Source organism: Drosophila suzukii, chromosome 3 (assembly GCF_043229965.1).
Source record: "Drosophila suzukii chromosome 3, CBGP_Dsuzu_IsoJpt1.0, whole genome shotgun sequence".
NCBI classification, from domain to species: domain Eukaryota; kingdom Metazoa; phylum Arthropoda; class Insecta; order Diptera; family Drosophilidae; genus Drosophila; species Drosophila suzukii.
This window is the reverse complement of record NC_092082.1, coordinates 47,658,113-47,682,892: the sequence shown is the minus strand read 5'-3', so window position 1 is coordinate 47,682,892 and position 24,780 is coordinate 47,658,113. Positions and strand designations below refer to the sequence as shown.

The window sequence follows — 24,780 nt, the reverse complement described above, 5'->3', positions numbered from 1 at the left end:
GGCCTTAATAACAAAGGAAAAATCTGTATCTGCTCTGACTCCCTTTCCGCAATTCACTCGATTCTAAACATAGACAATTCCGCTTATTATCCCACGAAAATTCGTGGTATAATAAATAACGCCTACCCCAAAATAAAAATCCTGTGGGTTCCGAGCCATGTTGGTATTAGTGGCAACGAATTTGCTGACGAAGCCGCAAAAAACGCAACTATCGCACCGCTGATCACCACACACAATATTAACCAATCCGACATAAACAGATTTTTAAAAAAACATTTCTGTAGCACCTCCCTCAATCTTTTCCAATACTCCTCCAGTTGGTACCAATCCATAAACAGCAACCATCTTAACATAAGCGACTACACAAAAGCTAAAGAAATAGTCAAACTAACACGAAAAGACCAAACCCGAATCATAAGATTACGCCTGGGCCACACCAGACTTACCCATGAATTCAGACTCCTTCAGGCTACAGACAACCCCTGTAAGTTCTGCAATAATAACTCAATGTCAATAGACCATATCCTTAACGAATGCACTGCATTTAATTACAACCGAACCCACATCCCGAATAATAACCTTACTCCACTTCTTTCCAATCCTACGACCACCAACCTCCTTCAACTTCTCGATTTCCTTAAGAAATCTAACTTATTAAACCTTTTATAATTAAGATACTTTGTTAATACACCTGAAATGTAATTTATTAATTAAGAAGCGAATACCATGAATGAACTATACCCTTAGTAATTAAGAACCGAATAGAAAATTGAACTATAGACTTTAAGCCAGCCTAAAGCCTAAGTAGCTATGGCTGCCTACCCCTGTTGCTTTAGTTTTAACTTTAAGCAAGCAGTTTGTAAATAAATAAATAAATAATTCGTTTGACTTTCTGTACGATTTGTCCAAAATCTAAGTCTGATTAAATTCGACAATGGCAATTTATAAATTACTTCGCCATTTTTTTCTTCGATTTTCCTTTTGCTACGTGCGGCCATATTGCCAATTTTTCCGACTCCGTTTTTAATTGCATTTGGCCGCTCATCCATACTTACATACACATATATAAAATTGAGAAAAAATTCCAAGCTTAGAAAAAACATTTTGCAAATATAAGCCAAGCTTACAGTGAGAATTAATTAATTTCCAGTGTTCTGCCAATTCAGACCCCCAAAACTTTCCGAGATTTTCTCACTGTATATCCGCAGCCGCTAAAATACTTGCACATATTTTTTCGTTTTTCCAAATACAGTCCACATACAATAAATCGAAAACGTTCACCACAACACATATACCGCCTGCAATAATTATTTAATAAATTTAAAAACTGCGAACATTACATACATACACACATATCATACATAAAAATATCTACATACATATCCAAATCTACATACACAAATATCTACATACATATCCAAATCTACATACACAAATATCTACGTACATTAACATATAATTTTAACTCCACCATCCCGTTCAGACTAATTAAAGTTTTCCGTCGGTCATCCGGTTAAAAATAATAAAATTAAAATTACACCAACCGACGTGAACATTTTTTTGGTCATTGTTTTTTATTTACCACCGTCAAACTTTTTAGAATTATTTCGGTATTTGGTATTTATTCCGTAAAATTTATTTATCCAGGGAAAATAATACCAGCACTCCACCGCATGCATAGCATCCTCCGACCACCAATTTGTTTGATATATTTTAGTATTTTTTCCGTCGGAATATTAAATTAAATTAAAACAACACTCTAATACTAAATAATCAACCAATAGCTTCCTCCGGCCAACAACTTATTGGCATATTTTGGTATTTGTCTTCATTCAGACGTTTAAATAAAGGCGAAATAATACAATTACTCCACCGGGGATTACATATTAACACATATTTGGTATTTTTCCCCCTCAATTTATTTCAAACGCAAAAAATACCAGCACTAAAAAACAAAGTATATACCAAACTTGATCACAACTACAATATACATATACCAAAACGGTTAGATATTATAGTTTTATTTCTCCACGGGTGATATACGAACTCATCACTCACCGTTCCCAATCCGTATCATTGGGTTTAATTTCGCAAAGTAACCAGGTCGGTACTTGCTTCCATTTCTATTTCTCCGATCCACTACTTTTTTTGTCGCCACCTCGTTCCACTGTTCTAGAAGTGAGCCAGGTTTCCTATTTATCCGATATAAACAAAGGCAAGCAGATTCTGACCCAAAAAAAAGGTAATTTCTTTTAAATGTCCGTTGGAAGGGATAACAACAAGTTGTATATTCCAGGTCCCAGGCATATCCGTAGATCCGCCCACACCCGAAATAAGCGCCAAGACCTCGTCGCCCCGAAAAAGGGTCACCCGTGCAAACTTCAAAATGGCACTAGCACCTTCCCAAATCGCTCTAAGCAAATTTATTCCGGTCTCAGATCGGCTGAGTGAGTTTGAATCCAGAACAAACACTCCTTCGCCGCTCCCTCCTACTCTATCCATGCTGAACATCCGCCGCGAAGAAATACGCGCGTTAAGGGACCGCATCAAGGTAGAATACGATGAATGCACCGGGTGCATAGCAGAAGCCGGAGACAGTGCAGCTGATAGTTTGCCAGTTCCCAAGGCTAAATACGGCTACTGCTATTCCGTTTACGAGAGATGTGGGGCTCAGATCGCGGATATGATAGCCCAGGCTCCCCAAGTTCAAGCTGTTCCTACCCAGACTTACATTTCCTCTGGATGATGGCTCTGTTTACGGCCATTTATATAAACAATCCAAGGCTGACGCCAGTCGAAAAACTGTTTCACCTAAATGCCAAAACATGCGGCGATGCACACACGATAGTGTCGAACTCCCCCTTTACTAACGACGGCTTTCGCTCAGCTTGGGCTAAACTAACTGAGCGCTTCGAAAACAAGCGGTTGTTAGTAAATAGCCAATTAAAAATACTTTTCAATGTGCAGTCCGTTAATCAGGAATCTGGGTCAGCTATCCGTGAACTTCAACGTGCCATCCAGGGTTGCCTTACGGCTTCAGAAATGTCCGGAATTGAAACCGAAAATTGGGATTGCCTCTTAGTGTACATGTGCTCCTCCAAACTTCCTAAGCTCACGCTATCCTTGTGGGAACAGTCCCTGCACAACAAGGCAGAGATTCCGACGTGGCAGGAACTGAACGCCTTCCTTACGGAGCGTCACCGGACCTTAGAAGCCATAGACGACGTACGGCCGACAGGCCATAATTGACATATGTCACCTGGGGTCGAATTTTAAAGCTAGTGCCTTGATAGATTCAGGATCAGAGGCAACCTTTATTTCTGAGCGGCTGTTCAAATTAATTAAGTTGCCTCACCAGGTAATCCGAGCCCAAGTATCAGGCTTAAACCAGACAGTATCCGCTGAATCCAAAAAGCTCTGTCAGTTTACCATCCGTTCTCCGACCAGGCTTGGCCTGCAAATAAGTACCACGGCCTATTGTTCTTCCTCAATAATCTGGAAACCTCCCATCTTGTCCGATTCCGCAACAGTTTCTACGGATCTTCCCGAACTGCCACTAGCGGATCCAAAGTTCTACGAGAACGCATAGATAGATATTCTGGTCGGGGCAGACGTACTGCCATCGGGTGGATCCTAACAGGAACCGTTCCTGCTCCAAGGGAAAATCAGATTTCCGCTTTTTCCACGCGAATCTCCCACACGGTTGACACGTCCCTGGATAAGCTTCTCATCAAATTTTGGGAGGTGGAGGATCTGCCAGTAAAAGTGACAAAATCTTCCGAATTGACCTGTGAGGAAAATTTTCTCCGGACGACTACGAGAAATTATAGCGGCAGGTATGTCGTAAGTCTTCCGTTTCGTGATCCTGAAAACGTTAAATCTCCCCCACGAAACGCCAAGTCCTTTCCAAAATTGCCAAACTGTTTGATGCAGCAGGCTGGCTCGCCCCATTTGTTGTGTGTGCCAAAATCTTTATGCAAGAGATTTGGCTCCAGGATCTAGGTTGGGACGATAAACTTCCAACTGAGATGTGCCAAAGGTGGAACAGCTTTCTCCAGAGCTAGACCAGGTCAGAATACCCAGGTCGGTTTCCTGCCGTCCAGAGTTCCGCGTAGAGCATCACGGATTCTGTGACGCCTCGCAAAAGGCATACGGTGCTGCGATCTATGTGCGCTTAGGAGTGGGCCATAAGACGATGGTGCACTTGCTCACGGCCAAGACGCGTGTGGCGCCAGTCAAAACGGTGTCCCTTCCCAGGCTGGAGTTATGTGGGGCTCTCCTTTTGTCCGAGATGGCTGAAGCCATTCTTCCTAATACAAGGTGAGTTCCAAAGTAAACAGGACTTTAAATAAAAAGACAGAACAAATAGTTTTTTCGGCAAAATCAATTTATTTTATTCAAAATAGTCTCCTTCTGCTTTAATACAGCGTTTTGCACGGTCCAAACGGTATGGTATGGCCCGGTATGGCCGCCAGTATGCCGGTGCAAGCCTTTTGAATGGCCTCTACGTCTGCATAACGCTTTCCTTTCATCGGCAAATGCTTCTTTCCGAAAAGGTAGAAGTTGCACGGTGCCATATCAGGTAAATACGGGTAGTGGTTGATGTTTAAAATGTGATTTTTGGTCAAACAGTCGGACACAAGCGTCGATCGATGAGACGGCGCATTATCGTGCAACAAACGCCAACTTCCATCTTCGCGATATTCGGGCCGAACACGTCGAGTAGGGCGCACCAAACGCTTCAAGACTCCAAGGTAGAATACCGCACTAACGTTTTGGCCGGGTGGAACAAATTCTTTGTGGACAATACCCTTGGAATCATAAAAGCGCGATTTTTTGGGTTTCGGCTCGTCCGGCGCCTTCCATTCAGCACTCTGGCGTTTCGTTTCGGGATCATATTGAAAACACCACGTTTCGTCACCAGTCACAATCTTGTAAAGGAAGTTCGGGTCTTTTTTTGCCTCTTTAATGTCTTTCGAATGTTGAATTCTGAGCAATTTTTGGACGTCAGTCAATTTGTGCGGAACAAACCGTGCACACACCTTTTGTAAGCCCAAATGTTCGGTCAAAATGCGATAAATCGATCTTTTGGAGATGTTCAATTCTATTTCCATGAATTTCAATGATGATTTCGGCTGATTTTTTATGAATTCACGCAAAGTTTCGATGGAATTTTCGGTGATCACGGATTTTAATTGGCCCACATGTTCATCGTCATTTATGTCCTCACGACCACTTTGAAAACGTTGAAACCACTCGTGCACTCTGCTACGGGATAGGCAATCATCGCCATAAACTTGTTTCATCAATTGAAACGTTTCGGTAAAAGTTTTGCCAATTTTAAAACAAAATTTAATGTTGGCTCTTTGTTCGAAGCTCATTTTCGCACCGATGACAAAAACATACTGACACTTAAAACGCAATAACCTCACTTCCAATAGATGAAATGTCATGAAATTTTTACTAGAAGTCGATAAACGATAGCAGATTCTGACGCACCTGTTGACATATAGATAGCGGCACTAGAGGGCGCTAGATTAAAAAAATCCTGTTTACCTTGGAACTCACCTTGTATGCCGAGGCTGACCTCAAAATTCCATTGTTGGACCGATTCCACGATTGTGCTAGCATGGTTAGCCAAACCAGCGTGCCATTGGACAACGTTCGTTGCCAACAGGGTGACGAAGATTACCGAGTCCACTGAGGCGGCCAATTGGTCGCACGTTCAACCCGAACATAATACAGCTGATTTGGCTAGTCGAGGAGTTCCCCTTCAAGAGCTGGTGGATAACCCGCTTTGGTGGCATGGACCCACTTGGCTGCAACGTCCACGCGATCATTGGCCCAGCCAGGGAACTGACCTGAGGTGACTGAGATCGAAAAGCGTGCCGTTAAAGTCCATGTGGCGTCTATGCCGACAGAAGATTTCCCAGATCGCTTTTCCAATTTAGATAGAGCTTTGTGGGTCCTCACGTATGTCCATCGACTTTTCCAACGATGTCGAAGACAATCACCGCTTTCCGGGGTCCGTCTAGAGGCCCAGGACGTTGCCACCGCGGAAGAACTCATGACAATTTGCACTCTGCGCAGGTATTTTTCTGAAGTGTACCGCTGCTTGAGTCAGAAGCGTCCTGTGCCCGCGGCAAGTTCGATTCTCTCCCTGAACCCCTTTCTAGATAAGAAAGGGCTATTCAGGGCATGCGGCCGCGTAACGGCCTCCGACAGTTTGCGGTATGATGAACGACATCCGATAATCCTGCTGTACGAATGTGCACTCTCGCGGCTTCTGGTAAAATTCACGCATCTCATTTCGTTACATGGTGGTAACCAGTTAGTGGTGCGTCTCACCCGGTCCAAATACTGGGATCCGAGAATAAAGAACTTGGTAAAAGCAGTGGTTAACTCCTGCAAGGTCAGCGTTATCCACAAAAAGAGATTGCAAGTCCAGATGATGTCTTTTTCCCGTCCGTTCACGTACACAGGGATGGACTACGCAGGCCCGTTTGATATAAAAAATTATACCGGAAGAGCTTGTCTCATTACGAAAGAGTATGTGTTGGTTTTCGTTTGTTTTTCTACAAATGCCATCCATCTAGAGCCTACATCCGACTTAACGACTGAAAGGTTTCTTGCCGCTTACGCTCGTTTCGTATCTAGAAGAGGGTATCCTCGCCAAGTCCAGTCCGACAATGGAAAGACCTTCGTCGGCGCTTCCACCGTGTTTTCTCGAGACTTTCTGTAAACCGTTAAAGAGTCTGTGACTGATGCGTATAGTCATCAGCAGCTCACCTTTCAATTCATTCCTCCTTGGGCACCTTCAAGACCTTGTTTTACAAGTCCACCGCTACACGGAAGTACACCTTTAAAGAGCTGTCCACTCTGCTAGCGAAAATCTGAGCTTGTCTGAATTCCAAACCACTTTCTCCCATGTCCGAGGATCCAACTGATCTCTTAGCGTTGACACCAGGACACTTTCTTGTTGGTGGACCTCTTCTATCCATAGTGGAATCTGAAGTAAAGGGCGAATTCAAGTAAATTCTGAAACGGTGGCTGCACTAAAAGTCTCTCCATCAACAATTCCGCACTCGATTGAAGGATGAGTACCTTAAGGAGCTCCACAAGCGCAAGAAGTGGCAAGTCCCCACAGAAAATCTGCGTGTCGGCGATTTGGTCATCATTAAGGATGACAATTTGCCCTCAAATGAGTGGCGACTCGGAAGAATAGACTCTGTTCGTACCCAAAGGTACTCAACATGACCACACCCAACAAATCAAGCAGTAGCCAAGTTGGAAACAGTACCAGGCGCTCAGTACCACCCACTGCATATGAGAATTGCTGATCAGCATATTATATGTCTCACTAACTGACCGTCTCACCGACTCAACGGCACACTGACCCGCCAATGCAGTCAGCACATTTTGCAGTGTCAGCTACCATAATCATTATTCCCTGACCTACTTTAGAATATAGCTTACTTTACTAATCATTACACCAAACTTCCGTGTTCCAAGTAGTATATAAACATGTACCAAATGAAGAATAAATCAGTTATCAACACACCTCTTAACTCCGCGGTTCTACTTCCTACATCTGGGAACAGGGCTCGTAATACACTATCTCAACTGGCAGCTAACCACGTTAGCTCTACCTCAGCGCAGTTCAGCATCGCCTGTGGTCCGGCATCGCGGTAACCATCGTTACCATTGCCGCAACGCGATCGTCCTGCCAGCAAAGCGTCCCCATGCCAGCGTCAAGTGCTCATTACCCCCGTGTCCTGCGGTGTGACCCAGAAGTGTCTACTTCGGTTAGGCACAAACATTGGTGACCCCGACATGATCCTTTAACAACAACGGATTACACTCAAGCAACCCCCCCCCCACTAAAGGACTCTCAGCTTTATCCAGCTTCACAGGATACGCTTCTTCTTCCAGCGTCACAGGAACTCAGCTTAATCCAGCTTCACAGGATACGCTTCTTCTTCCAGCGTCACAGGAACTCAGCTTAATCCAGCTTCACAGGATACGCTTCTTCTTCCAGCGTCACGGGAACTCAGCTTAATCCAGCTTCACAGGATACGCTTCTTCTTCCAGCGTCACAGGAACTTCAGCTTTATCTAGCTTCTCAGGATACGCTTCGTCTTCCAGCGTCACAGGAACGTCAGCTTCATCCAACTTCACAGGATACTCAGCTTCATCCAGCTTCACAGGATACTCAGCTTAATCCAGCTTCACAGGACTAACAGCTTCATCCAGCTTCACAGGATACGCTTCTTCTTCCAGCGTCAAAGGAACGTCAGCTTCATCCAGCTTCACAGGATACTCAGCTTCATCCAATCACACAGTCGATTACTAGACACCCAAAACTAGCTGCAAGGTAAAATCCAACAGCTCATTAAGAATTATGGCAAGGATTCTGCCGACCGACGCCACCGAGACGGCTATTATTCGACCTATTTGCGACCTAGATGAAGAAGTCCAGCAAGCGGCATTACCCACTGGAAGTGAGTACTATGCACGAGTAGTAGCACTTAAGGAGCTGGTCGAAAAATATCAGAATATCTTTCTGGACAACATGCCGACTGGAAGCGGGCTTCCGAAGGCCCCGAGACGAACTTCGGCCAACATCAAGATCTCAACAAGAGATCAAGTCAAAGGAGATTCCACAATTGACACGGTGATCCGACAGTTGCAGAGAAGATGCAACGAATTGGAGTCATCATTAACATTAGCCCCCCACCCCAGCCCTACAAAGGCACCAGGATCTCCATTGGGCGTTGCTGAGGCAAGCTCACGACGAATTGGACAGCACACCTGGGGCCGCAGCCCCGGCAGAAGCAGAGCTAGCTCAATTCCACACATTATACGAGGAATACGAAATAAATTTGCTTCGAGAAAACGACTCGCCAATGACCCTAAACTTGGCACTTCCGCCAATTAGCATTCCGGAGTTCAACGGCGAGTATCTAGACTGGCCACGGTTCCATGATCTCTTTGTGGAATTGGTACATAATAAACCATATTCGGAAAGTCAAAAACTACATATTCTACAGAGTTCACTTCATGGTGAAGCGAAAAACGTCTTGACAGACACAGCCTTCTCACAGGGTGGCTATGACGACACCTGGTTGCGTTTAAAGGCCAGGTACCAGAACGGAAAAATACTAGTATTCGCCGCCATTGCAAAAATTATGGACCATAAGCCTATAGACGGCTCCTCGCGCCAACTAAGGGCCTTACATGACACTATCAAAAACTCAGTGAGTACTCTTAAAAACCTCGATGTGAGCACAAAATCCTGGGATCCAATCCTGTGTTTTCTTATCAGAAGAAAAATAGACCAGCAGTCTCTAGCTGCTCTAGAAAATTCAGCGGATGCACCAACGGAAATACCAACGTTATGGAGTGTACTGACGTTTATTGAGCGGCGCGCTTGCATGCTGGAGACGATAAGCGCTCAACCTACAGCAACACTCCGCCATCAGTCAGTTCACAACGAAAAGAGCTGTAAGATTTGTCACCTAGGACAACATAATCTTAGAGCATGTAGCCGTATCCAATGTAAATTTTATCGCAACGGGGAGTGTTAAGCAGCATCAAGAAGGTATGAGTGACCTGAATCACAAACATGAGCCGCCGCAGTTTAAGGAAGGATCCACCTCGGTCATTGATTTGTTAGGTGTTTCCTATACAATTCGGCCAAGAGCTGACATCACGACTTAATTGAGGGAACCCCTCAATGGGGGGGAGAATGTTCGTACCCAAAGGTACTCAACATGACCACACCCAACAAATCAAGCAGTAGCCAAGTTGGGAACAGTACCAGGCGCTCAGTACCACCCACTGCATATGAGAATTGCTGATCAGCATATTATATGTCTCACTAACTCACCGTCTCACCGACTCAACGGCACACTGACCCGCCAATGCAGTCAACACATTTTGCAGTGTCAGCCAACTACGCAAAGCCAACTACTCAAACTGCTATCATAATCATTATTCTCTGACCTACTTTAGAATATATCTTACTTCACTAATCATTACACCAAACTTCCGTGTTCCAAGTAGTATATAAACATGTACCAAATGAAGAATAAATCAGTTATCAACACACCTCTTAACTCCGCGGTTCTACTTCCTACATCTGGGAACAAGGTGGTTCTTCTTCCAAGAGAGCCGTCCAAAACTACTTCGTAACGAGCCGCGTTTCTTACACACCTAAGTCCGTAGCCATTATCCACGTCATTGTTAATCAGCCCTGTTTGTTTTTTCCTTATCCACACTCTAAACGGGAAAATGGCTCCCCGTCCACGTAGCGCTCAGGCATTGGATAGCAGACGTACTCGAGGTACTCAGTCCTACCGATGCCGAGTCTGCCGCGGAATCCATCCTCGTCGGAAGTGTCAGAGGTTCCTAAAGCTGAGCACAGAGAAGCGGCTGCAGGCAGCCGCTTGCGCGAACTGTCTCGCACACGAGCACTCCACTGGGAGCTGTCGTAGCGGTGACCGGTGCAGAACGTGCAACCGGAACCATCACACGCTGCTCCACATGCACGAACTTGTTTCCCGGAAAAAGTCCGGCTCCAAGCAACAGCCCACTTCTCCGCAGCGTTCGCGCCGGCAAGATCCGCAAACTCGCCAAACGCTTGCCCTTCCACCGCGCTCAGCATCCTCGACACCAGCTCCGTCGCTCGCGGCACTTCTCCAGCGTCATAGCGTCAACGTCCTCCCGACTGCTTTGGTGATCGTCGAGACAGGGGAGAAGGCGTTCGACACCGCCGCACTCATCGATCCGTGCACCCCGACAAACTCCATCGATGCATCCCTGCATCTGCCGACAACAAACGTGGGCGATGAGAGCATCTGTAAGGCGACGATTCGGTCGAAGGTCGACGAGGCCATCAAGCTCGAAGTGGTCCTCAAGATCGAGCCCAACGTGCGCATTTGCACCCCCATCCGTGCGCTCAGTGAGAGCGTCGTCAAGAAGTTTAAGGAGGTACCGCTCGCGGATGAGCGTTTCCATCGGCCAGCCACTATTTTCTTGAACCTGGGCGCGGACGTCTACCCGAAGGTGATATATGATGGACGTTGATGCACTACGAGCAGTACAAACAAGTGGCCCAACGACACCAAGCACGTGCTTGTTATGCGCGGGGCCCTTTTATCAATTTGGGCAAAAAATACGAGTTCGCGAGGAAGATACAAAAAACAAATAGAGACGGGACACAAATGAAAATAAAAGAAGCATCTAAGAATGAAGCAAATGAGTTAAAATATTAGTTTTTAATACCGGGATAGAAGTTGAAGTGCAAATTAAATGATAAAGGTTGTTATAATTATTACATAGAACGCGAAAGGGCTCGTGCAGACAAAAATTAGATGTACATCGTGGCAAATTTAGGGGATAATAATTTCGTGTTAGTCTAACAGGAACATTGAAAGTTAGGCGGTTTACAAGTTCTACAGAATCAATATCACCTCTTATAAGATTTTGCATAAAAATAGTACCAAGCATTGTTCTACGATTTGCAAGGGTAGGTAAATTAAGCAATAGTAATCTACTCTGATAGGAAGGTAGCCTTATGTTTTGATCCCAGTTCAAACTACGAAGGGCAAAAAGAAGAAATTTTTTTTGTACCGACTCAATACGGTCAATATGCACTTGGTATTGTGGACTCCAAATCGAAGAACAATATTCCAAAATAGGACGGACAAGGGAGGTAAATAATAATTTGGTTGTATAAGGGTCATCAAATTCTTTTGACCAACGCTTTATAAACCCAAGAACACTCATGGCCTTGCTGACAGTGGACATTATGTGGCAGTCAAATTTAAGTTTTGGGTCCAGAAGAACGCCTAAGTCATTAACTGAATATATACGGTCGAGTGGCGTATTTTGAAGAGAGTAACTAACAAAAGTAGGAGTACCTCTATGAAAAGTCATAACGTTGCATTTAAGGCAGTTCAAATTTAAAAGGTTATACTCACACCATCCCTGAAAACAATCAATATCTGACTGTAAGTTGAAACCCGACGCTATATCATTATGTGATAAACAAAGCTTAACATCATCAGCATACATTAGTACACGAGAGTGTGTTATGATAGAGGGAAGATCGTTAATAAACAAAGTAAACAGCAAAGGGCCCAAATGACTACCCTGAGGCACTCCAGATGTCACATAGATCAGTTTTGAGGCAGCGTTCTTGAATATAACCCTCTGAGTCCTACCATTCAAATAACTTGAAATCCAAGTTAATAGATTACATGGAAACCCAAGCTGATTTAATTTGAATAAGAGAAGAGAGTGGTTGACAGAGTCAAAGGCCTTACTAAAATCAGTGTATATAACGTCAGTCTGCATTTTATTCTTAAATCCAATTATTACAATAGATGACAATTCCAGAAGGTTGGTGGTAGTCGATCTTCGCTTAACAAAACCATGCTGACACGGTGATATTAGCGAGGAACATAAATGTTGCAAATGAGAAGTAATAATACGTTCAAATGCTTTAGGAATTGCCGACAATCTAGAAATACCTCTGTAATTCTGGGCATCCGCCTTCGCACCCTTTTTGTGAAGTGGAATGATAAAAGAGTGCTTCCAGATAGTAGGAAAAACTGACGATGAAATAGACAAATTAAAAAGTTTAAGAATCGGTTTACATATGGTTGACGCACAAAACTTAAGCACACACCCGGGGAGTCCATCAGGACCGGGAGAATAAGTTGGCGTTGTTTTTTCTAAGTCTCTTACGAGAGAAATTTCCGTAATTTCAGGGGTAAAGATACAATTTGCCTTATTTAAGGGATTAGGGTAGTTAGAATTTGACCAAGCAGCCGAACTATAAGTAGTTTGGAAAAACTCGGCAAATAAATCAGCAATTTCAGAATCCGTCGATGCCTCCATTGAGTTAAAACGTACCGATGAAGGCAATGCTGACGACTTACGCTTGGCATTGACAAAGTTATAAAACTGCTTCGGATCATTTGAAAATTCAAATTTACATCGACTTAAATATATAGAATAGCAATGACTATTAAGAACATTAAAATCCGATCGAGCCACCACATATTTCGAAAAATCAGATGGCTTACCCGATTTCTTATACTTTTTATAAGTGTTTGTCTTAAGGTTTTTAAGTCTTTGAATCGCATTGGTAAACCAAGGTGGCCTGTTTGTCTTTGAAGGAAACCTATCAGGAACGCATTCATTAAAAAAGGTATTTAACACTATAAAGAAGTGTTCAGTGGCGCTTTCAATATCGATACAATTGTACAATTCTGTCCAATTATATTGAGAAATCATGTCGTTAAGTTTTTTAAAGTTACATTTTCGGAAACATCTCACTTTAGTTTGATACCCTCTCAACGCATGGGAGGCAGATTGTCAATTCCATTGTTGGATGATATCGGTCTTCAGGTACAACAAGAGCGTCAATTCTAGATACCGTGACTTCAGACGGGTCTGAAACAAACACAAGATCTAGTTGTCTATTTAATGAATTCCGTATAAAGCTTACTTGCTGTAACGATAATTCTAGAAGACCATCAACAAAATCATGGGCGGATAGAGGTGTAGCGACTAGTGAGTCAGTAGGAGGAGACCAAGAAATACCAGGGAGATTAAAGTCACCCTAAACAATCAAAAGGTCACTGTTAGAAAGAAGGGATAGAACAGATTTTATCGCAGACAGGTGGTGCTCATAAATTATTAAATCAGAGCCAGGTGGAATATAGGAGCATGTAACAAATATTGAGAATGATTGCAAGGAAACTTTCACACTAACAAATTCAATTTCATTAGGAGTATCAGAGTGAATTCTCTCGGAAGTTAGGCTAGTGCTAACGGCAATCAGCACACCGCCTCCCCTACGTGAGGAGCGATCGGTCCTATAGGCATTAAAATTGTTTGACAGAACTTCATTGTCAGATATCTCTGGCTTCAACCAAGTTTCCGTAAAAGCCAAAATATCAGCAGTAAATGCAGAGGAGTCAGCATAAAGCTTGGGTAGCTTCATATTTAGTCCCCTAACATTTTGATAGGCCAAAAATAAACTTTTTAGTTTTTTGGCGCCGTGGAAGGTCTGTTATTTGTTCTCGGTTTATTGGGAACAAATTCTTTTATTACTAAATCATCATTAAGCCAAAAGCTTTCAGAAAGTAGTACCTTAAACACATCAGGCGGAGCAAATATTTTAAACGACGATATACTACGAGCATATGAAAATCTAAATTGTTCCACTGAAATATTCTCGGATGGGAATTTTTCACGAATAAATTCCAAAACATCCTCAGATGTGGTATCTAGAGTGAATCTCGAAACAAATAATTGTTTTCTTTGTGGAACAACTGATAATTTCTTACGACCCCCAGCAGCAGATTACACCTCACTAAGCTGAGAACCAGAAACGGTAACTTCTGTACCTATAGGTACGGTCGGCACCGTAGTCGGCACTGAAGGTTTATTTACCACCCGACTTCGAGAAGCAGTGACTTCACCTAAAACAGCTGTATCCATAGGCGCAGTAGGTTCACTTACCACAGTGTCAACAGAGACTGCTGCAGCCACCAAGTTCGGATTTGGGGTGGATACCGTGACCGTATTAACTGCCGCTGAGCTGGTTTTTTTACGTTTAGGCGACTCAGTTAGTAATTTTTTATTATTAAATTGGGCACAAACGGAATTGAACCCCTCATTGAGCTGTTTAAAAGCACCAGAGAGATTCAAAAGGCTGTCTCGAGTCTGCTTCATGAAGCCGCTCATCTCAACAACCATTTCCTTGCAGGATCCACATGACCACATGAGTCCAGAATTCTGATCAATAAAGTCTTTGACTCTACCAGAAAATCCTGCGCATTTAACGTGCATTATCGACTCGCAGAGCCAGCAGAAAATAAAAGGGTCTTTAGTTGAAGACGAAAGAGTACAATTTTTCTTAGAGCAGACAAGAGCCATTTTAAGGAGATTAAATAAAATAGAATAATATATGAATAATACCTCGAGTAAATTTGGCACTGGGATCAAATTCCAAAACCACAAAGGCACAAAACACGAAAAAAATAAGAGCGCGAGATCGCGTAATAATTTAAACGTAAGAGAGCACGAGAGAAAAAATCTTCTATCGATTGAGCGTTGCTTGTGGGACACTGACAACTTTACGCAGGAACAGTTACAATGTAAAGCAAGCAAGAGAGAGAGAGAGAGAGAGACAAGAGAATTGCACACCAAAAGTCTACCAGAAATTTGGCAGGTTCAGAGAGACTTTAAGTTACAGTTGTAATATAGAGCGGGAGAGAGAGTGAGAATCGAAGAGTTTTAGCAAGTTTAGTGAGTATAAGAATTACACTAACAAAGCTAGTAGATTAAACAAATCTAATATAAATGTTAAAATAACTATAATCACTGGGAGATCTAGTAAAAAACACTAAACACACTAACCCAGCGGTTAGACTAAGCTTTGTTAATAAACAAACACAAAACACTCGCAAAAAATCACAGAATAGACAAAAAATTCAGAGCACAAGAGTAAACACAACCGTTCACAAGCGACGCTAAATCAATTTGTTGTGATACAGCCGGGCTTCCACATGGTCGACGAGGGACTGCCAGAAGCCCAGAAGACGGTGTTCGGGTGGGTCCTCTCCGGCGCCTGTACGCAGGCTTAAGGCGTAGGCGACTGGCCGAAGTTCCGTTTAGCTGTTCCCAGCTCCCCTCCGTGAAGTGTCCGCTGCGCTTTGGAGCGCAGAGCGGAGCTTAGACTTAAGTAGTTAAATTTTGGCAGTCATATTGAATAAACCGCGGTCGTACCCCCGCCTATTTTACAAGTGAACTTTTTCGCGTATTACTTTTCGGTCAAGGGGCACTTCGCGTTTCGAGTGTTTTTCTCCCCAACAGCCTAGACGCTTTCCGCCGCACCAGCAGCAAACCGCACCAGCAGCAAACCGCACCAGCAGCAAACCGCACCAGCAGCAAACCGCCGAAGCCCAACGCAGCAGCCCGCCGACGCCTCCCACGCCATTCCACCACGCCACCGGTACCCCGCTACCCCCCGGCGTACCGTACCTATTGATATGGAAGAGCATATACTCTTCAAATACCACAATCAAATCGGTCATATAGGGAGAGACAAAATGTTAGATATTATTGCAAAAAGTTATTGGCTTCCAAACGCCAAGGAGAAGTGTGTAAGCCATATAAATAATTGACTAAAATTTGTAGCATTTTCCCCAATACAGGTAAAGAAGGATTTTTACATTCAAATCCAAAAGGTAGTAAGCCCTTTGAACTCCACATTGACCATTATGGACCAGTCGATTCGGGAAGATCAAAGAAACATATATTTGTCTTCGTGGACGGTTTTACTAAGAGTGTACGCTTATATACCACAAAGACAACAAATACCCGAGAAGTTATCATAGCCCTAAGGATTATTTTAGAGCATACAGCAAGCGCAAGTGCATTATTTCAGATAGAGGAAGCTGTGTTCCATGGAGCTTGACGATTTTATGTTAGAGTTTGATATTAAGCATATGAAAATAGCAATAGGATCACGTCAAGCAAATGGCCAGGTAGAAAGAATAAACAGAAGTCTTGGACCAATGATAACCAAACTGGTAGAGCCAGAGTAAGTATATACTGGTATACACTGGTATATATAGTATACAGTATTAAACAAAGTCCAAGCAAAATGTTATTCGGTTTAGAGCAAAGAGGAAAAGTAGTAGACGAATTAAAAGAAAAGCTTGAAGAATTAGATGATGCACAAGAGGACAGAGACCTGGAAAACGTTAGAATAAAAACAGAAAAATGTCAAGAAAAAGCACAAGCATACAACAAACTGCACTATGATAAGAAAGCTAGAAAGCCGTCACAGTATAAAAGGGGAGATTACGTTATGGTCAAGAATTTCGACAGCACAACTGGTGTCTCTAGAAAGTTAATTCCGAAGAAGGGCCCGTACGTAATTTCAAAAGTACTAAGAAATTACAGATTTTTGTTAAAAGATGTTGAAGGATTCCAGGTATCACGCAACCCTTACCAAGGTGTATGGAGCATAAATAATATTAAGCACTGGGTATGTTACAAAATGAAAGGAAAAAAAAACGTAGATAAAATATGTTAAAAAATAATTACCATCACTTATAAGGTAAATTAATAAGAACTGCAACACATTTTGTAAATAAATAAACTTTAATTGATGTTCACAGTGATCAGGGGATCGTACAGTCAGGATGGCCGAGTTATAGTAGGACATATACTGACATGGCCCACTGTACGACATATGATGTAATATATTAATACGACACCCACTGTACTATAGAATAAGCGGGAAACCTAGTTTAAGTTAACTGTAAACGTTATATTGTCATCCCTTTCTACCGAGTACTGCAGCATAAGAGATCGCAGACACGTATACCAGCCTCGCTCACACAGATGAGCGAGAAGAAGAAGAGGGAGAATCGTTGCGGGACTCTTCAAGGAAAGCGCTTGTGAAATTACCAAATAAAGAGTTTAAACCAAAGCTATCGCCGGAGTACTTTTGTTGCCTATTACAGAACCAAGAAGAATGATGGTATTTCTTGGTTGAGTTGGACTAGTAGAGCACAAAAATGAAGTTAAAAGAAGTTTTAAAGAAATTTTTTTTGGATCTCCGTGTTCTTAATTATTTTTCGAATTCCGCCTCACAAACTTACTTACAACAAACTTACTGGTATGTTTTTTAGTTTACAACTATGTATAATGCCACCATTTATTAATAATAAATAAAGACGATATTGATTATATTATCAATTTAGTGTCTGTGTGGCATCTGGTGATATCGTAAAACTCTAACAATTTCGAACACGAAACGTGTCCTGTAGAATATTAATGTTTCCGTTTCAGCGAACCAAACAAGACATTCTTGGACAAAGTGTTGGGTAAAATATATTTATGTAAGGACTTGGCCAATAATCCAGATGCAGGTAATCAGAATGCGGCGTCTTTAATTAGTCGGGAACTCGGAAAAATAGTCAAAAAGTACACCGAGGTGGCAGATCGAACTGCATGAAAGAGTTAAAAAGTAGCAATCGCAAATCATAATACAAGTGACACCAAGGGAAATTATACTATACGAGTGATTCTTTGTAAAAAGTTTCGAGAATATCTTTATAGTCTCAAAACAATTAAATATTTGTATCACGATATTATACCATTGATATAGGATTTAATAAAAACAAGAAAGAACGCTATAGTCGAGTACTTCGACTATCAGATACCCGTTACTCAGCTAATGGGAAAAAAGGGAAATGGAGATACATATGCAAGCAGCAAAGCGAGATTGAAATGCGCCACCTACCCGTGATTTCAATATGTGGTTATGTGGGCGGTAGAGAGATCTAAGCGTTATGCGCTTTAGAGTGTGCGTGCCAAACTTTTTTTTTAATCAGTCAATAGGTATTGACGAGACAAATACATTTTAGTTAAAATTTTGTATCCACCATGAAAATTGTGCGCGCCACGGCTTGGTTAGTTTGTGGGCGTTAGAGTGGGCGTGGCAATCTTTTTTTTTTAATCAATTGATAGGTACTGAGGAGACTAATACATTTAAGTTAAAATTTTTATCTAGCATGAAAACTGTGGGCGCCACAGGCTTGGGCGGTTTGTGGGCGTTAGAGGGGCGTGGCATATTCGCGTAACAAACTTACGCTGCGTACAAGGCTACGGAATTTAAATCTGAGATCCCATTTCTCTATCTTTGATAGTTTCCGAGATATCCGCGTTCAAATTTACGATTTTTTGAAGTTTGTGGGCTGTTTGTGGGCGGTTTGTGGGCGTTAAAGTGGCGTGATGAGAACAATACATTTCAGTTAAAATTTTTATTCTCGGATCGGAAACGCTTCCTTCTATTTGTTACATACTTTCCGACGAATATAGTATACTCAGTATACTCATACGAGTAATAAAAAGTACTCCTTAGTTATTACTTTTGCCAACCTTTCCTATAAAAATAACTCCCATAACAGTTTCTAAGCAACTTATAGTCCAAACATAAAAAAAAATTCAATCGCAATTTCTGCAAATCGGCAATTTTAATTTGTATAAAAAATTAGTATAATGTTCTATACATAATCCTTGTTGAACCCTTTAAATGTTGTCGTGGGACCTCTATGAGTTTCCGCAGAATTAATGAAAACAGTTTATATTAAATAAAAATCATATCAGTCTTTTCTTGTTATTCTTTTTAAAATTATGTTGTAACGAACTGGTTTCGACCGTTCTACACGCTAATTAAACGACGCCCGTGACCCCAGAAAAATAAAAATAAAACAAGAAAGAACGATATAGTCGAGTACCTCGACTATCAGATACCCGTTACTCAGCTAAAGGGACAAAAGGGAAATGGAGATATGCAAGCAGCAAAGTGAGATTGAAATGCGCCACCTACACTGGTAGAAAAAACGCGTAGTGAAATCAAATATATTTTTATTTGATTTTTTTTACTTCCCTGCATAGTCATACTTAATATAAAAACCTTTCATTTAAATAAAAAACATATTTAAGCCTTATGTCAAATATGTAAACATTCAAATCAAAGTGATTTTTATTTAAAAACAAGTTAGTCACATTTAAACTCAATGTTGCCATCTTGGTTTTAACTATTATAATAAGTAGTTAAATTCATAGTATATTTGATGGTTTTTTATATTTCAAGTAAATACTTTTTCAATTTGTTCGGAATATTTACTCTTTTATTTTAAATATAGAACGTTTTAAAAATTTGTATTTGACCAAATAATTGTAAATTATAAATCAAATTACATAGGTATGTATATGTATTAAGTTTGTGACCCATATACACAAAATAATTTAAATTATTAGTAATTTTCAAAAGAACAATATATATAAATAAAATAAATAATAATATATAATATAATATAAAAATAAATAATAAAATAATATTTAAAGAAAAGGGTTTTAGTTACGGCTGCCCAACGACCGGCAGCCTCTTTCAATTTCCATGACAATTAACATAAGATTTGGCTTTGTAATTTACTATTAAAAGTACAAAAACATGCTTAGCCAAAGAAAAAATGTGCGTGCATTGTAAACGCTGGGCCGTAACCAAAAACTAAAACCAACGGCACAATGTGCAAGCGCGTCTTCTTCTTCCATTCGCATTTGTACATTGGCGGTCAAGAAAATATGTATGTGCATAAGAACATAAATATTTCTTGTGTACCGATGTTTTGACAATAAGATATGTTCTTATAATATATAAATATAATAAAATAAAATAAATGATACTAAATTGACATATACAAGTTATTAAACTTAAGGACTTATTTGTACATATTTTCTTATTTTCTTCCCCATTACTTTGACCTCTATTGTAAAGTAACGGCACGCGACAGATTTTGTGCGTCCTTTTTGCACACATGCATATGTATGTATGTATATACGAAATAGTTTGACACTCCGCTTTGTAGCGAATCCCGCGATCACTTCGAAGCAAGCGGTTCTCCTGATCGGATGTAAAAGTGATTAATAGAGCTCGATATACAAGTGTTAATTTAAGTGTAATAAAAAAGTTAAAAGTACTGAAAAAAGGTGAGTCAAATAAAAATACAATAATTACTTAATATTAAGGCATGTGCATGTCCACGTTTTTTTTGAGTTTCTTCTTTGTTGAGCGCGTTATTATTTCGTGAAAATTTAGATAATACATTTAACGAAATAAACAAAGCTCAAAAGAAAATTACATTTAAAAACGATAAAATATATACGATTGGGTAATAAACATGAAGTGGATAAAAAATACGCGAAAGAAATGAAGAATATGAAAGGAAGTTAAGTGAAAACGCGCGAAAACTAGATAAAATGAGTAGAATGCACGAGAAGGAAAACACTAAAAAGACGCAAAAAAGACGCTTTGCTGCCGTTGCATTCGGTTCTGTGGCGTCGCAGTCGTTTCATCTATTTCTTTATAATATTTTTTGGTTCTTTCAGGTGATTTTTCTTTAAATGTAACTAATTTTCAAATTAAAAAAAAAATAAAAAACGAAATAAATTAAAACAATATTATTGTCTTATTAAATCCCTTTATATAAAAACACCTACTCGAAACTTATTATAAAACTATTTAACTTTTTCTTTATAGCAACTATAGCAATTTTATATATGGGACCCATTTAAGGAAAAGGTTTTTTGCTTTTACGAAGAGCAAATGCAAAACAAAGAGCGACTTAAACTATTAAAGACAGTTCAGAAAACTGTATCACTTGGTAATGTATAATTTTTTTAAATTTATAAATTTTATCTTTTTATGATAAGCTTGACTTTTTCTAAATTATGCCATTACCAAAAATCTAATAACATATTCTTATTCACAGATTACAAGGACTACATTTACACCGTATTGCTCACATCTGTCATCTTAAATAATTCGTGGACCGTCATTAAAGGAACCAACAAGCGAAAGAAATTATCACGACTATGACTCGCAGGAAAGTTTTGTACGCACATGCAGACGTACGAATGTGGGAAAACAAAAAAAATGTGTGATTATAAAAAATATGTATAATAATGTATAATATGTATATGTATATATGTATCATATAAATTCTAAGAGTTACGTTGAGTACAAATGTATTTAAAACAAAAGTAATGATGACGTGTTAGCATGGTAAAAATAGAGTTTAAGCAGAACAATTGTTTGGATTATAAGTTTAAGTTTATTTTCAATAAAACCACATACTTATTTGGTTCTTTATTAAATATAAATCACGCTTGTTTTAAACTACAGATTGGTTTAAATTGAATACGCACCCTAACAGTATGGTTTAAATAATACATTTAAATCAAACATAAAGTACAGTTATTTTAACGGGGATTATATTTAATTTAAATACAATTTTTATTTGTATTAAAGTTCATCCCAGTCTGATTTAAATATGAGAATTATTTAATCCAAATAAAAATATGCTGAGTTTGAGGGCGGGCTATAATTATTTTAACTATAAAAACCATTCAAATGAAATATTCTATTTACTGGAACTAAATATGAAAATATTTAAAATAAATATAAAACAAGGAAGAACCCTATAGTCGAGTACCTCGACTATCAGATACCCGTTACTCAGCTTTATGGAGATATGCAAGCAGCAAAGCGAGATTAAAATGCGCCACCTACCGGCGGTATACAGATTTAAGCGTTATGGGCGTTAGAGTGGGCGTGGCAAATTTTTTTTTGGATCAATCGATAGGTATCGACGAGACCAATACATTTCAGTTAAAATTTTTTATCTAGCATGAAAATTGTGGGCGTCACAGGTTTTCGCGGTTTGTGGGCGTTAAAGTGGGCGTGGCAAACTTTTTTTTGGGTCAATCGATAGGTATTGATGAGAACAATATATTTCAGTTAAAATTTTTATTCTAGCATCAAAACTGTAGGAGCCACAGTTTTGGGCGGTTTGTGGGCGTTAGAGTGGGCGTGGCACTGTGCCGAAACAAACTTGCGCTGCGTAAGAAGCTCAGGAATCTGCACGCCAAATCTCAATAGCCTAGCTCCCATAGTTTCCGAGATCTCAGCGTTCATCCGGACGGACAGACAGACGGACAGACGGACAGACGGACAGACGGACATGGCTAGATCGACTCGGCTAGTGATCCTGATCAAGAATATATATACTTTGTGGGGTCGGAAACGCTTCCTTCTGCCTGTTACATACTTTCCGACGAATCTAGTATACCCTTTTACTCTACGAGTAACGGGTATAAATATAATACTTTTTACTATGGAACATATTTAATTTAATTATTTTGTACTATTTTAACATATTTGATCGAAATTAAAAAATCGTTGGATTTACTACGAGATTATTCAAAAAATAATTAACTATTTGCGTTTTCGTTTTTACGATTTTCATGTTAGGTTCTAAACCGCTGGGAAAAATAGTTGAAACGTTGGCGAAATAGTGACATTTACGATGTTTTTTCTACCAGTGTACCTACCACCTTATATGTGGTTGTGTGGGCGGTAGACAGATTTAAGCGTTATGGGCGTTAGAGCGGGCGTGGCAGGTAGGTATTGACGAGACTAATACATTTCAGTTACAATTTTTTTCTAACATAATTTTCTAAAGCTCAGTTAGAAAATGGCGGTTACGTTAAATGATTTTTACTTATTTTTATTGGTAATTAAAAAAAAAAAATGTTTATATATTTATTTTTATAAATATTCAATCATCTTCGTCGCTTTCGTTTAAAGTGTCTCTAAATTGTTTCGATGTGTTAAGGCTATAATATTAGTCATGAAATTGGCTTGGGATAGTTGTTTTTGGGAAAGTAATTTTAAGTCGTTAAACTTATTTTCAAATATTTTTAATTCTCCAGTATATAAACTAATTGGATGTTGAGTAAAACTCATATTAATGGATTTTTTATGGCTGTTTTCAAAATACCCGTGTTTAAATTTAAAGCTCTATTTGTTATAAGTAGCTGACCGAAGCAAACTTAATTGTAATTTATTAACCTTTTATGTAAGTATATTAGAAAATAATTTACAAATCTTAAAATCTATATATTTTAGCGGTATACATCCATATGAAAAAGGGTTGGTTCTTGCACTTCGAATAATTGTTATAATTGTATGCCACTCACTAGGATCCCACACTGTTCTATTTCGAGTAAATTACTCAATTGTGCTATGAACGGAGTCAAAGAGCATCATTGTATGACCTGGCAATTAGTATGTTATTTTAATAGATTTAGTAAATGTCGCTGAATTTAGAAAATAAACTATCATAGCCTTATTACGATTTTGTGAGCAACTATCGCAATTCAAACTTATTTCCTTGAAAGTTTTTCGTGTATCTAATATTAATAGGTATTTATTATTATTCATTGCATCCACGACGTCCATATTTTTCTTCCCAAATTTTTATTCTTAAATACTTCAATTTTTGAAGATCAAAAGTGGCAAACAAAAAAAAATTTTTTCTTTTATTTTTTTTTGTTTATTTAAGAAAATACTTTTTATTTCATCTTTGTCTCTTAGATGGGTTTTAAATTCTTCTGATTGAATAACAGTATCTTTACTTTAATCACATAAAGGCAGTGGTCGGCACACACATACCATTACAAGTTTGCCTTGCATTAGTGTGAAGCGAGACGTTTCTCTGCTTTGCACTGAGATCCTCTGCCGCAGCAACAAAAAAGCGCGCCGAAGTTGAGAAAAAAATTACCCGAAGACCCATGCCGAAGTCACACGAACATGTACGTTATACGTCAGCGAGCAGAGGATGGGCAGAACACTTCCCTATGCTCACTAGATAGGCCGCTGCCGACCACTGCATTAAGGGCATCTGTCCTTTTTTTTAAAAATTTGTCGAAATTTTTGTGAAGACAGTGAAGAATATAAACTTTTTTTCTTTTAAATATTCAATATAATATTTATATAAAGTTAAATATAAGAAGGACGAACGCTATATTCGAGAACCTCGACTATCAGATACCCGTTACTGAGCTTAAGGGACCAAAGGGACATGGAGATATGCAAGCAGCAAAGTGAGATTGAAATGCGCCACCTACCCGTGATCTCAATATATGGTTATGTGGGCGGTAGAATGGTTAATGGGCGTGGCAACGTTTGGCAAACGTTTGGGTCAATCGATAGGTATTGACGAGACTAATACATTTCAGTTAAAATTTTGTATCTAGCATACAAATTGTGGCTGGCTCAGGCTTGGGCGGTTTGTGGTCGTTAGAGTATAGAGTGTACTTGCGCTGCGCACAAGACTA

At 40.0% G+C, this 24,780-nt stretch overlaps 1 protein-coding gene across 1 annotated transcript; it reads left to right on the top strand.

Annotated features, from left to right (window-relative positions):
- Window positions 1-889: 889 nt before the first annotated feature.
- On the top strand, window positions 890-21,739 carry LOC139352961 (uncharacterized). Its single transcript, XM_070995872.1, has 3 exons — window positions 890-20,589; window positions 21,140-21,263; window positions 21,372-21,739. Exon 1 carries the CDS (start codon window positions 10,294-10,296, stop codon window positions 11,086-11,088), a length of 795 nt encoding a protein of 264 aa, XP_070851973.1. The 5' UTR covers window positions 890-10,293; the 3' UTR covers window positions 11,089-20,589; window positions 21,140-21,263; window positions 21,372-21,739.
- Window positions 21,740-24,780: the final 3,041 nt, after the last annotated feature.

What these genes read in the sequence shown, in the direction of transcription:
- LOC139352961 (XM_070995872.1), top strand. Translation starts at nt 10,294, where the DNA reads ATGGCTCCCCGTCCACGTAGCGCTCAGGCATTGGATAGCAGACGTACT.